We start from the raw sequence: 14,460 nt of genomic DNA on the forward strand, positions 1-14,460 counted from the left end.
CCTAAACTGGCCCTATGTGAGTGAGTAGACTTGATTCAAGACTTGACGTGAAGAGTTCTGTTTTGACTTGGACCTGATTGGAAGAACTTCACTTGGACGTCGCTTTGAGGACTAGAGACTTGCTTCAACGTGAGAACCTTGAGACATGTGAATGTACCAGGACTGAACCTCAGGAATCTTAACACGCTGCCTTTACCTCAAGGAAACAGGGACTTGACTTTGGATTTACTCTTAGATGCTTCAGAGTGAACATGAACCCAACCCTTGAAAATGTGAACTTTGACTCGAGACTTTATTTATTTTGTCCATCTTCTCACTCTCAAGCACCAGTGAGTCAGGGACCGAACTGCTCCGTCTGCTCTCTGGCACCAGGTATAAAAGCAAAGCATAAAAAGACGTTAAGAAGGCTGAAAATTTAAAACCCATCCCTGACTTCAAAAAACTCAACCTCAAATACAAACCGACAGGGGTCAGTGTGTGTCCTGTTGTGTAATGTGTCTGTGTGTGTGTGTGTGTACTGCCAGATTTACTGACCTCTACTTGTCAGGTTATATCCTGTCTGTATCTTTTTGCTGGTTGCCACTTGATGTTTGCTTTGGCGGCTGCGAGTCTATTGGGGTTCACGTGTGAAGCGAGCAACAGAGCGTGTGTGCGAGACCTCGGTGTGTGTGTGTGTGTGTGTGTGTGTTTGTGCGTGTGTCTACTGTAAAGCGCGTGTTTGCGTGTGCAACCAGTTATTTTAGGCACAGTCGCCGTAGTCGTTTATTTTTAGTCCTGAAAGACTTTGTGTGTATGCATATGTGCGTGTCTGCAGGGATTTGTACACAGCGTTGCTAAGGTGTGTACGCGTGCCGTGTATGCATGCGTGTGTGTGTGTGTGTGTGTGTGTGTGTGTGTATGTTCTTTGGCAGGGGGCTGGTGAGTGGGGTTAGGAGGTTGTGGTGAGTTTGTGTGTTCTGAGCCGCTGGTGTGAAAGAGCAGTCAGAGCAGCGCTTCCCCCTCGAGAGAGAGAGGGAGTTTAATTTAGAGGAACAAGGCTTCTAACACGCTGCCGTCTCTCCACACCTCATCTCTCCCATCTCCAGCCCACTTCGCCACTCTGTAAAACGTTAACCGTCTCCCTTCGTCTCTTTTTCGTCCTCTATCTCTGTCGCTCCGTTGCTCTGCTGCTCGGGCCCGGCCCGGTGTAATCCCTGGGTGGAGGGTAACAGGCTTCACTGCCGCTGACGGGTAAATCTGGGACCAGGCTGCTGAGGAAAAGTATTTTAGGACTTAATACCAATTAATGGTTGCCTTGCCTGTGGACAGACTGTGCAAACTTGACAAAAATACTGTACAAATACGGTGTAATGACACATATGTCTGTGAAGGTTCTTGGTCATTCAGGTCACGGTACACACGGAAACAGTTTCTTTTGTTTTGTTTTTGTGACACATACGCAGTGTTTCTGTTTAACCATGAACTCACCCTAAGATGCTTGTAGTCTATAATAGTGATGTTTGATACCACTGATTTCCTATGTGATCTGGTACTGTGTAAATTTTAGGCTGGTATCGGCGATATCGATCCACAGGGCTCTCAAGTCACGCATTTAAATAAATTCATGCGCTCTCACGCCGAAAAATGATCAAACCTGCTGCGCATAGACCTTAAAAGAGATTAGTAATCTATGAATATATGAGGAGAAAACAGGCTGCTCTACTTTAGTCAGCGACCAATCAGCCAATCAGAAAATAGTATTTGTTGTTGCCAGGCGAAATAGTACCGGCCTAACCACAAAGGTGCACAAAGGTGCACACCTCAAAGAAGAGCTAGAAGTGATCTTGTAATCACTTCATCACAAAAACAAACAAACATCATAGCTTCATAAATAATACAAGACAAGACAGAGTCATTTATTTATATATTGTAAACTCTGAAGTATAATGAGGTCTCATTTACTATATAGCCGAGCTAATTCCACAACAGAAAAACCAAACAGAGACACAATCACACCAAATATGTGAAAATGCTGATTCAAACACAAAAAAAGTAAATAAGTAAAATAATAAGACCATTAAAATAGATTATTCTTAACCTATTAAGAGCTACTATAAAATGAAAACTTGCATCTTAATTGTGACCCTGTTCGCTCCTCTTCGTCCTCCTCATCATAAACGCCTCATATTCTGTGTTGTGGTTTAATCTGAGGTTTTTCACAAGGTTTGTTGTGTTACCACAACTCAGTAGTTTAGTTACTTTCCACTGTGTTCCTATATTACCTCTAAGGACTGAAGTATCGAAAGTATCGATATTTTGATTTGAGAATCGATTTTAGAGCATAAGGATCTGGTATCGGAGGTATCGATATTTTAGTATCGATCTAAACATCAATAATCTATAAACCTTAAATGACTTCAGACTGTGCAACAACAGTCAAGACAACAGACTTCTGCATGATCCCACTATAGACTAGAGGAAGAGCAGCCTTCTCATATAATATGACTTATCTAATCTTAATATGACATCATGTCTTTTTGAAAATGAATCTAAAAGCAGCTCAGTGTTAGTGATATCTCAGGCTAGTTATCTTTCTCAATGTGCTTCTGTCATCTCTCTGTGTGTGTGTGTTTTATTCTTCCCATAAATAGTTTCTCAGTATGTGAAATATGGTCGTCTGCAGCGTGACGTCTTTCACCACTGATTTTCTACGTGTGGCGTAAGAACTTTGCAGACTTCCCCGCCTGTGTCCCATTACCAGACAAATGAACTTTGCTTCACGACGCACAACCATCTCCAAAAATAAAAGTTTGACATTATCACTGAAGTTGCTTGAAATGCAACGTGTAGACGCAGCAGTGTTCTCCCCAGAAAAGCAATGATGTGTACATTTAGGGACCATATTTGGGCCCCATGCAGGAGATTGCCAAGCTTTATGTAAGTGTGTTTTTCATTTACGCTCCTGCGCATATGGAGAAGCAGGCCTGGCTGTTGTCTTGCAGCGTTCAGCATAAGTTGTTCTTGGCAGGATATTATTCCAAGGGAGCGCACTCTCCTGTAGGTGGAGGATAAATCCAGGTAAACCGTTGGTATGCCGTGCGATAAATCTCCGCGGTGCAGCGCTGCCAGAGGGCACACATGCATACATTCAGACCCCGGGTTCACATCAACAGCCGAGGCCAACAAACGCTGTCAGGTAGTTCGGTGTGAGGAGACGATTTCCTCACTTCATATGTGAGAGTGTTTAGTTATTCTGTCGCTTCATAATGACTGTTTTTGTTTCTGCGGTGATAAATGTGTTGTGGACCACCCCTCAGCTGATGTCAGGCTCACTCCTCGCGGGCCTGATTTACGTAATGTAGAGGTGCCCTTAGTGGAGGCTGCACACTGTGTGTGTGTGTATATATATATCTATTCTCTGAGCAAGGCTTATCTGTTAGATGCTCTAAATCAAAAGTGAGAAGAAGTGGGAAGCACTTAAAAAGTGGTTTATCTAAAAAAAAAAAAAATCTGCAGCCGTTAACAGGACCAATTAATTGTATTTCCCGTCACAAATCTCTTTAATTTATACATCATCTACGTCAAATGCACATATTAGATTAGTGTTATCCCAATGACCTGTGATGTGAACTCACACAAGAAGAAGAAGAAGCTGGACCGTTAGACAGCGGCGACATCTAGTGGTCAAATCTCAGGTTTGTCAAACTCATTTTAGTTCAGGGGCCACATACAGCCCAGTAATACAATAACGCATTAACCTATAAATAACCTATAAATAAAAATAACTGAGAACCTCCACAGCGGTGTGGTGGCAGCAAAACTACCAGAAATCAAATAAGGAAGAAAAAGAAGAAATAAATACAGTAAAAAAAAAGAAATGAAAAACGGAACAACAGCCGTATATTAGAGAGAGTCTGACCAAATAGGGAATGGACCATCTGAAGAAGAAGTTTGAAGTTAATCAAGCCTTATGCTAGCTAGTTATCTACACTAGAAAATAAGCAGCTACTGTCATATATACTGTGAAATCCATGTGCGCATGTAATTTATGTCCATGTAGATAAACAAATTTAATTGACATGTAACTTTGCCTCAGTTACTAAGTTATTATGACTAGCATGCTAATGTTATAATGACACCAATGATAATATTTAATAACAGTAAGATTAGTTTAATTTTCACTATTTCTGAGTATTTATGATTTTTCTGACCAAAGGGTCATTTAAGATATTTAAAGTAAGTAGACGCTTGGATATTTAAGTGAATACAGAAGGCAAAAACATTTAAAGGCCCGTTAATGGTGAAAATAAGACATTTATTTCAGGTGTAGCAAACAGGGCGCCCGTGATTTGAGTTGACCAGACTCTCTCTAATATACGTCTCTGAACGGAACCATTGTCACAGCTGCGACCCGGAACCTTTGGACAAACGCTTCCTTCGCTGACACGGATTTGTTTATAGGTGACACCGTGGGGAACAGCTGTTGTGTTTGGGTAGTTGCTAGCCGTTAGCTGTAATTTAAAGCAAATAACATTATTTATCCTGCTTTTGTTCGTCGCCGTTGTCTTTTTATCAGCCGGTAAGTGCGAAAATGACCCGGATTCAAAGTTATATTGTTGGTTGGACGGTAAAAAGCGACGAGCTAATGTTTGTAATGTGAGTTTCTTCGACAGACGTTGACCTCATCAATGATCATTTCTGAACTTTTAGCACTTTACTGACTAGAAAATATGTTTATACAATTAACAAAATAGGTCCTGATGCCGCTATAAAGTTGGTATTTACGATATTTAGGAGGTTATCTTATGTTTTCTGGGACCAGTGATGGATGGATGGACATAGGAATAAGAGTCAAAATGAAAAAATAAATAATAATGAGGTAGTAAGTAAAAATTATAAAAGAAATATAAAATATCCTATAAAAAAATCATATGACATTTATAGAAACATGATTATTTTACTCAAATGTGACCTTTATCTACATAAACTACAGAGGTTAACAGGACATTTCAAAATAAGAGGCCACTACTGTTTCAGTGTTAATACAACATTCATTTCTTAATAATGCTCTTTGTGTGTTGTGTGAAACTTACTAACATGTTAGCCCTTGAAATTAAGCTACTTAATGTTTATTTTATTTTTGTATATCTTTGTATAATTGGCAATAAAGTGTTTTCTGATTTTTTTTTTTTTATTATTTTATTTTTTTTTTTCTATCTACCCCGAGGAGGTGGGCAATAATAATAGACAGCTCTGGCCTTTTTGGTATATCCTACTAGTACTAGTTTGTATTGTAGTCTATGTCTATGAGTCTAGAGTCTACGTTCAACCACAATCTGATTTATTTTATATTTACATATTTAGTATGTGTGCACTTACAAGGAATTTGTCTCCAGTATCTTTGCGCATTGGTGCTAAAAAAAAATAAAAGCTTAAAAAATAGAAAACTGTACAACACAAATTAGACTTTCATGATAAAAAATCATAAAAAAATAGAAAAAATAAAACGTCAGGAGCAGATATGTACAGTGGACTTAAATTAGGGCTGGACGGTTTTCACAGTGTTTTTCAAAATTCTGACGGTATCACCGTATTATTTATTTATTTATTTTTCATGCATAATCATGTGTTCACAACATTTTCTACTGGTTGAGAGAGGAATTAATGCAGTAGACTGACTAAAGATGGACATGTTGAGTAAATATTGTAGAATAATCCCACACTAGTAACACAGGTTTGCGTGGCCCCGTTTTAGCACCGACTGCTGATGAGGAAATCTGGGACATTTACAGCTCATAGATAAAAAAAAAAAGAATTAAATGTTATTAAGACGAAATGAAGAAACTGGGACAATTATGGTTTCATTTATTTTGACATATTTATTCATATTTAAACACATTTTAACTGCTACGTCTCTAATGTCAATTGCAGTGCGTCTGGTTACCGTAATACCCGTAGTCTGCGCGCAACATTTTTTTTTTCTAATTCATAAAGATAAAATTGGGGACACTTTCGGGGACAGCTTTAGCCAGGGGACAGGTCATCCAAAACAGGGACTGTCCCCAGAAATCAGGGACGCCTGGTCGCCCTAAAAAACAAAAAACAAAAAAACAAACAATCAGCACGGTGCCTTTTTTTGGCTTCATGGTCCATGGTCACGTCCTGCTGCAGCTAAAGGTTGTCAAATAGCATCTAGTCACCAGAGACATACATGTGAATATGTCCCTTTATGTTACAAATGGTCCTGATGGTTTAAATTCTTAACGTTGAATAAAAGGAGTGCGTGGAATGTGAAGTATCTCGTCTCAAAGTTATCAGGTTGATCGAGTCGGTCCCGATGGAGCCCGCCTGCCGTAAAGACAAACCAAAGCTGAACTCGACCCCGACCAGAGGAGACAGAGCCAAGCAGAAATCTGCACAGCAAGAGCTCAAACAGCGGCAGAGAGCAGAGGTGAGTCAGAGCTTAAATCTCTCCGGTTTTCATTCGTGTTCGGTCTCAGTCGGTGGACGAGTCAACCACGTCCAAACCCTCTTTCATTCGCAGATCTACGCTTTGAACAAGGTGATGACGGAGTTGGAGCAGCAGCAGTTTGAGGCCTTTTGTAAACAGATGCAGTCACAAGGCGAATGACCGGAGTCCCACCTGCTCTTCCTCCAGTCTTCAAGAAAACTCCACGTACTCGTGCGCCGTTACTGACATAAAACCACTAACTTGTACTTGGATACATATCTTGTGCAGGCCCAACTTTCTGAAACTTGAAGGTATAAAATGCAGAAATTTCTAAATCAAGGGTAGACTTTAGTTTCTGTCATCACCTTTGGCACCTCCCTGCATTTTATTATTATTTTGTTATACTAACCACTGTGAAACAATCAGCAAATAATGTTTTATTTCTCCTGTTTGCTGCTTTGTTCTCTTCTGGTGCATTCTGCGTATTTTACCTTTATAAATACTCAGTTTTCTGAAGTTGAATCAGGCAGTTTTTGCTCCTGATGTTTTGCCAACTCAAGTCCCTTTGTTCTTATTTGTAGCCGGGTTAAATACACCAGACAATTCTCATCACCAGGTCTTTATTGTTACGTTAATGTTACGGTTAGATTGAGTAAAACACATGTTAATGCTTTCTGTGCTAAATGTCCATAAATAACTTTACATGAAGTTTTTCAGTGGGATCTAAAGAAGTGAAATTCATGGGCCTGTATTTGTAAAGTGTGGAAGTGTTGGAAATATTTACTGACTGACAAACATTTCCAGAATTTTATTGGTTATTTTTGAACTTGAGTACAAGCGTTTTACTGTTTCTTTCGTTTTTTTTTTTTTAATTTTTTTTTAAATAATATCTCTGAGCCAATATAAGTTGGTTTTATGTGATCTCCAAAGCGAGAGGAGAAATGTTTTAGGAAAGCTTGATGACAATGATCTTATAGAAAGATACTATTTGACCCAAAAATAGACAAAAACAAAACTACTTATTTTTATAATACACAATGCTGCATTTTCATCATCAAAATGTTAAAATTAAAAAAAAATAAAAAAATGCCGCAGTGCTGACTTTGTCCCAATCAACAACCACCAGACATGAACTGAATTTTGTCCATTGTCCTTTACATCAAATGCTTTTCTCTCCTGGTTGGATGTGAGATTGTTCGTTATTGTTGAGGATATCTTTTTTATATTTATGTACAAACCCCGATTCCAGTGAAGTTGGGACATTTTGTAAAACAAATAAAAACAAAAGCAAAAATGATTTGCACATTGTTTTCTATCTATATTCAGTCGAATACGGAAAATATGTTCAAGCTGAGCAGCTGAACCGTTGATACGAGGCAGGATGGATCCATGCTTTCATGTTGTTTACGCCAAATCCTGACCCTGACATCGAGACTCATCAGACCAGGCAACGTTTTTCCAATCTTCTATTGTCCAGTGTTGGTGAGTCTGTGTGAACTGTGGTCTCAGTTTCCTGTTCTTAGCTGACAGGAGTGGCCCCCGTTGTGGTCTTCTGCTGCTGTAGCCCATCTTCTTCAAGGTTGGACGTGTTGTGCGTTCAGAGATGGTATTCTACATTCCTTGGTTGGAACCAGTGGTTATTTGAGTTACTGTTGCCTTTCTATCATCTCCAACCAGTCTGCCCATTCTCCTCTGACCTCTCACATCAACAAGACATTTTCTCTGGATATTTTCTCTTTTTCGTACCATTCTCTGTAAACCCTAGAGATGGTTGTGTGTTAAAATCCCAGTAGATCAGCAGCTTCTGAAATACTCAACAACCAGACCACATTCAAAGTCACTGAAATCCTCTTTCTTCCTCATTCTGATGCTCGGTTTGAACTTCAGCAAGTTGTCTTGATCACCTCTACATGAATAAATGCATTGAATTGCAGCCATGTGATTGGCTGATTAGCAATTTGTGTTAACAAGCAATTGAGCAGGTGTATATAATAGAGTGGCTAGTGTGTGTATGACAGTAATTTAGACCCTTATATTTGTAATAATTACAGACCTGTATCCAACTTACCATTTTTAAGTAATTTTATTTTTTTAAAAATAGTTTTTAGTGAAGTTAACTATTTGTTGATTAGAAACAGTGTCTTAGAAAACTTTTAATCTGGTTTTAGGATGAACCACAGCACAGAGACAGCTCTTTTAAATAAATGACATGGACTCACAAACACTCACAGTCCTGGTCTCACTGGATCATCACATTCTTTTAAACTGACTCAGAAACCTGGTCGGTATCTCTGGTTCTGTTTTTAACTGGTTCAGATCTTATCTCTTTGTAAGCATGGACACATGTTCCTCCAGAGCACATAAAATGAAGAAGAATGAAGACTTTTTAGTCTTTATATGCTTCTTACTTGGGGACGTCATCCGGAGACACAGCGTCAGCTTTCGCAGCTATGCTGATGATACGCAGCTGTACATCACCGTGTCTCCTGATGACACCGGGCCTGTGTCCTGTATTTTAGATATTAAGTCATGGATGGCAGAGAACTTCCTACAGCTCAACCAGGACAAAACACAGGATTTTAACCTTTCACAATTTGTTAAGAACCTGATTTTAGACTCTGAGCTCAGTTTTATTCCACGCATAAAAAATGTAACAAAGTTTTATACCATCTTGAGAATATAACCAGAGCTCACCCGTTTCTCGCTCATGCTAATACATAAGTGCTGATGCTTTTATCTCTTGTTGCTTGGACTGTTGTAAAGCTGCTGCCTGGTCGTCCCAAAAAGACCATTTAGAGTCTGCAGCTGTTACAGATCTCAGCTGATCGTGCGCTGACGAGGACCAGAGGGCGGGAACACATTACACCAGTTTTAAAATGACAGGATCGATTTTAATGTTGTGTTATTAGTTTTGTAAGTGTCTTAATGGTCTGCACTGGGAGGCGTGTCTGCTCTGGCTGCAGGGACATTGTCTTGGAGATACCTCAGACCTGTGGTTCATCCAATTCAGGGCGGTGTCCTGTTCCTATTGCCTTGCATTTTCCGTTTTTTAACGAGGAAATACCGCAGACACAACTGAATTCTAGAGTAACAGTTTACTTTATTGCATCAACGTGAGTCCCCACTTGAATGATAAAAAGCACTTTATTGTCCAACACCCCTTCCACTAAAAAGTGACACTTAGTTTAACCTCATGATGCGTCACGGTGCCGAGGTAGTAGTTAACAGATTATGATTAACGTCTGTGCAGCAAGCAGAAATCTTGAGGACTGGTTAAAAAAAGAAACACAGCGACAGTGTTTTTGTGGCGTTGTTGTGTTACTAAAATCCTCACAGCAGCAGCAGCAGCAAAGCAGCTCCACAGCCTTAAATGCAGCAAAAGGCAACATATACAGAAGTAAGTCAGGTCTTGTTATATTACTCTCCTCTTCTTCTCCACGTTTCAGTATTATTTGGTTTCTTTTCTTATTTATTCAGACCTCGATGGTAACAGAGCTCCCAGTGACCCGGACTCCAAACCAGCCGTCCCACCACTTGGTGTCTTTCCCTCCGTGTTCAAAGTAGATGAAACGCAGTCCAGGGCCGTAGCCACTAAATGTGTGGCTGACCTGGAGAACCAGCAGGAAAAAGGAAAAGCAATCATGACGCGCGTAGTTGTTGATGCACACGGGTATGTGTCCACTAAAGAGGCATTTATTAAAAACCTGTTTCCACGAGCAGTCGTCACAGTCTGGGTCCAGCGTCACACACTCCGGTTTGAACTCGTCTAAGGGCTCGTGGTCCTCGTCCAGCAGACACACGTTGATCTGGTAGGTGCAGCCACAGTCCGTCCTCCCACTGTACCTGCAGGAAGAGCGTCGCCTTTAACAATCTGTGACAGGAGCTGCTTACAGTCACGTCTGTCTGCATGTCTCTCACCAGTCCTCCACTGTGACGACGGGCTGAGAGTCCAGCTGTTCAGACGAGAATCCCTCGGCCAGCAGGTCGATCACTTGTCTCTTCAGACACAGCCTAGGACACGTGTGGATTTCATGAACTCGGATTGAAACACCGAAACACACTTTGGCGTACAAATGAAATCTGAAATCAGTTGTTAAAGGGAGCTATGAAATGTATAGATCCCTTTCAGTTTGTAAACAGTGTGGCCTTTTGTGAGGGGGCGGGGCTTAACTGGAGGCAAAACATCTCAAACGCTGTAACTTGTTAACACCAGTTAGCATATTTCAACGGACTGATTTGTATTTTAGAAAATGTAATAATACACTCACTCCCGTGAATTTAACTTGACTTTTAGTTGACTGATGAGAATATATTCACTGACCTCTACACTCTCATTCGCTGGATGGACAATATGACCGAAGGAGGACACAGAGGGGACAAAGTCTGGTCTGTCTTTATCAAGTGAAGTCTCTCCAACAAAGATATTACAAGAAGTAAAAGGAACCACTGTGGAGGGGAACATAGTAAATGCAACTTCTGCTTGGAAACATACAACTAATGTTGCGTTAGCTAGCGGTTAGCATTAGCATTAACATGTAGCAAGAATCCCTCAAATAATGATTAACTTAACGTAATTTCAGTCACAATTTACTCTAACTCATAACGTTATCCAGGCTGAAACTGGTGATACATTACATACTAATCTCATCTGATAAGAAGTGCGCTTTGTTGATGATTGTCTCACTCCAATCCTTTCTTTTAATCGCCAAAGCATAGTCGTCTATGACTGGCTTTAACCTGTGTGTGATAAAACTTTAAGTTAGTGTCTTTGATTTTTCAGTTTTGGCACCAAAAAATACACAAAGATGACGATTTCCACGGTTGAAAGTGAGTGTTTGCCTCCAGTTTCCCTCTGTTTTGCCTCCAGCTGACGTTGTGATGTCACAGTGACGTCGGCCATGAAGGCGTCTATAGTACAGCAATCCAATTCCCCCGTCATCTCTTTACCTCCTCACATCTGGTGTGATGTGAGTTCCCCTGTCTGGTTTGAATCCAACCAGACGACTGTCTGACTGACCTTCTCCCCCACATAAGATATAACAATAGTAGATATTAGTTTGACTCATATTGGCCTTTTCATGCACCCTAAATCTGCAGCTATGCTCATTTTGTTGTCAGGACATAAGCTCACTCAAACACTCACTCAAAGGAAGTTGCAAAGTATTTAGTCACTCCGTCGCTGCAGAAGTCATAACCGCAGTCTCCCGACATGTCCTCCACCTTCCACTGACTCCCACCATTTTCCGTCAGCTCCCAGAACTCCAGCTGCTCTGGGAGAGAAATCTGCCATTTATATCATGATAATATAATAATAAAACAGCATCTTTCCAGTTTTGCACATCAAAGAAATAATAACCTCAGCCTCTGAGCCCTTACCTTCCCCACTGGGGTTCTTCAGTAAGTTTCTGGCCATAACTTATCAGTGAAGGAAGAACCTGGAAACACAGCGGATGCAGCTGCTCAGATAAAAACATGTGTCTAAGTCATAGGTCTTCAACAGTCAGTTCAAATCTTTGGTTGATTAGACATTTTTTATTCTTTACTTTATTTTCCCCCACAAATTTAAAATTCTTTAAATACACATTAACATGAATCCAACATATTTTAATAAAGGGATATTTATTATATTTTATATATTTTATATTTTTTGTGGTCAGGTTTGAGCTGTGAGTCTGATAACAAAATAGTTTTGGGGTCAGTTCCTTTCAATACCACTGATTTCCTTTCTGATCCGATACGGAGTAAAATTCGAGGCTTCATAAAGAATACAAGACATCAGTAATTTATTTATTTATTTATTTTAAACTCTTAAGTATATTGAGGTCTCATTTAGTATGTAGCCGAGCTAATACAACAACAGAAAAACCAAACAGAGACAGAGTCATACAAAATATGTGAAAATGATAAGACCATTAAAATAAATAACTTTTTAACTATTAAGAGCTATAAAATGTAAACTTGCACCTTAATTGTGACCCTGTTCTCTCCTCTTCTGTCCTCCTCATCATAAATGCCTCATATTCTATGTTGTGCACACTGTAATAAATCGCTGTGGGGCTTTATCTGTGTCAGATGTCCAGATTCATTTTTTGGACCCACCATTGTTGAGAGCCTGTTTGATGTGTTGTTAATGGAATATCTGTAATAAAGTTAGCGTTTACTTTTCTTAGCTGCTATGCATTGGATGCAGTGACTTTAACCCAACTGTTGTCTTTGTTTGAAGGGAGGAAGGAGGAGGGAAATAAACCTGAGGTGTTTCACAAGGTTTGTTGTGCTGCCACAGCTCAATAGTTTAGTTACTTTCCACTGTGTCCTACATTACCTCCAATGACTGATGCTTCGAACGTATCGATATTTTGATTTGAGAATTGATTTTGGTGCACAAAGACCTGGTGTCGGAGGTGTCGATATTTCAGAATCGATCAGCACATCACTGGTTTCAAATGTCCAGAGACAACAGCTCACATGAAGGGAGGAGATCTCCAAATCACTAACACCCCATCTGCTGACTCACAGTACAGCAGACGAGGCAAAAGCCTCGCTCTCTACTTTGCTGAATAGGCTGCATCATAGAGGATCAACCAGCTACCGGACAGAGAAGAGTCAGCAAGAAAACAACCACCTCAAACTTTCTCTCACCGCTGTCTCGTCTCGTATCTGCTCAGATAATCCTGAAATGTTCCATAATTCGTTGGGAATTTGTGTCAAAATGTACTTTGGGGTGAGTGACGTTTAATTAAGTCACATCATAGAAATAGCTACAAAGATATTTTTGGTTTTCCTGAAGGTGTATTTAATGATTCTCGGAGGACAGATGAGGTTTAGATTAACATTTCACTGTTCACGGAGACACAAAAGCTGACTCATCGTGCCCTGCAAAGTCACAGGCAAAAAAAAAACGATGCAACGTAAGCGCACAAACCGCACACTCTAGTCTAAAATAACACACTCGGCTTTGTGGAAATACACAAGACAGTTCACTATGTGTGTTACTCACGGCCAAGGAAGGACAAGTGCAGTCTTCTGATACTTGTATCGCTCTCTCTGACCAACACTCCAGCTCCTCTGCAGGTTAGTGCTTGTGTGGCCGAGCGGCTTTATATAGACAGCCAGCTCACACACACACACACACACACACACACACACACACACACACACACACAAACACGCGCACGCATACACACAATCGCTCATGCAGAGAAAGAGGGAGGGAGGGAGGAGAGAGAAGCAGCCATAGTGCTGTTGGCTGGGATCAGACATCCAGTGGATCTCAGCAGAATCACAAATGAAGGCACTAAGCACAAACATCAGGAAAAACACAACCAACACATTTCATCTGGGGTCAAACAATAACCAAGGGATCAAAATTATTAGAACCGAAATGATCAAATATTAAAGAACAGTTGTATAGCAGTTTTTCTTTCACTTTCCCTTTTATCTTTAATCCAGTCCAAAATATGAAACAGTGTATTACCGGTCATTAGAATATGTCAAACTACAGCCACCATTAAAGTAAAATACTCTCATCAAGTATTAATATATACAGTATGTGCTATCAAAAATAATCAATATGTATTTCTAATGTAATAGGGCAGAATGAGTCCAACAATCACATTTGTACATAGAAACAAACGTCTCGTATCTCGCTGCAGCTAATTTGGACCAGGATACGGATTTATTTAAGTATCATGCTCATTTAAACTCTTAAACAACTGTCAGACTTTGAGATGAACAATCAGATCTCTGCGTCTGGGTGTTATTCATCACCTTCATGTTTCCGTGTAGCCGCAGTCACATTTATCACCTGCAGGGGGAGCGACAGCTCTGTGTTGGTGGGATGTTTCTTCCAGGAACAAAGTGCAGTAGGTCAGGTGATTTTTATTGCGGGGAAATGGGTGGTTGGGGGAGTGGTCAGTAGTGATGTTCGATATCACCGATTTCCTTTCTGATACGATACTGAGGAAAATTCAGGCTGGTATCGACGATACCGATCCCAAACCGACACTTTGTGTAAATGCATCGTAATGTTT

The 14,460-nt window shown here is 40.2% G+C and overlaps 1 protein-coding gene across 1 annotated transcript; it reads right to left on the reverse strand.

Annotated features, from left to right (window-relative positions):
* Positions 1 to 9,512: 9,512 nt before the first annotated feature.
* fbxo2 (F-box protein 2) lies at positions 9,513 to 13,523 on the reverse strand. The gene is made up of 6 exons (XM_047583444.1): positions 13,428 to 13,523; positions 11,807 to 11,865; positions 11,574 to 11,700; positions 10,349 to 10,441; positions 10,135 to 10,273; positions 9,513 to 10,038 (listed from the first exon to the last, which is right to left on the reverse strand). Exons 2-6 carry the CDS (start codon positions 11,841 to 11,843, stop codon positions 9,904 to 9,906), a joined length of 531 nt encoding a protein of 176 aa, XP_047439400.1. The 5' UTR covers positions 11,844 to 11,865; positions 13,428 to 13,523; the 3' UTR covers positions 9,513 to 9,903.
* Positions 13,524 to 14,460: the final 937 nt, after the last annotated feature.

The sequence above is a fragment of the Mugil cephalus genome, chromosome 4 (assembly GCF_022458985.1).
Source record: "Mugil cephalus isolate CIBA_MC_2020 chromosome 4, CIBA_Mcephalus_1.1, whole genome shotgun sequence".
NCBI lineage: Eukaryota > Metazoa > Chordata > Actinopteri > Mugiliformes > Mugilidae > Mugil > Mugil cephalus.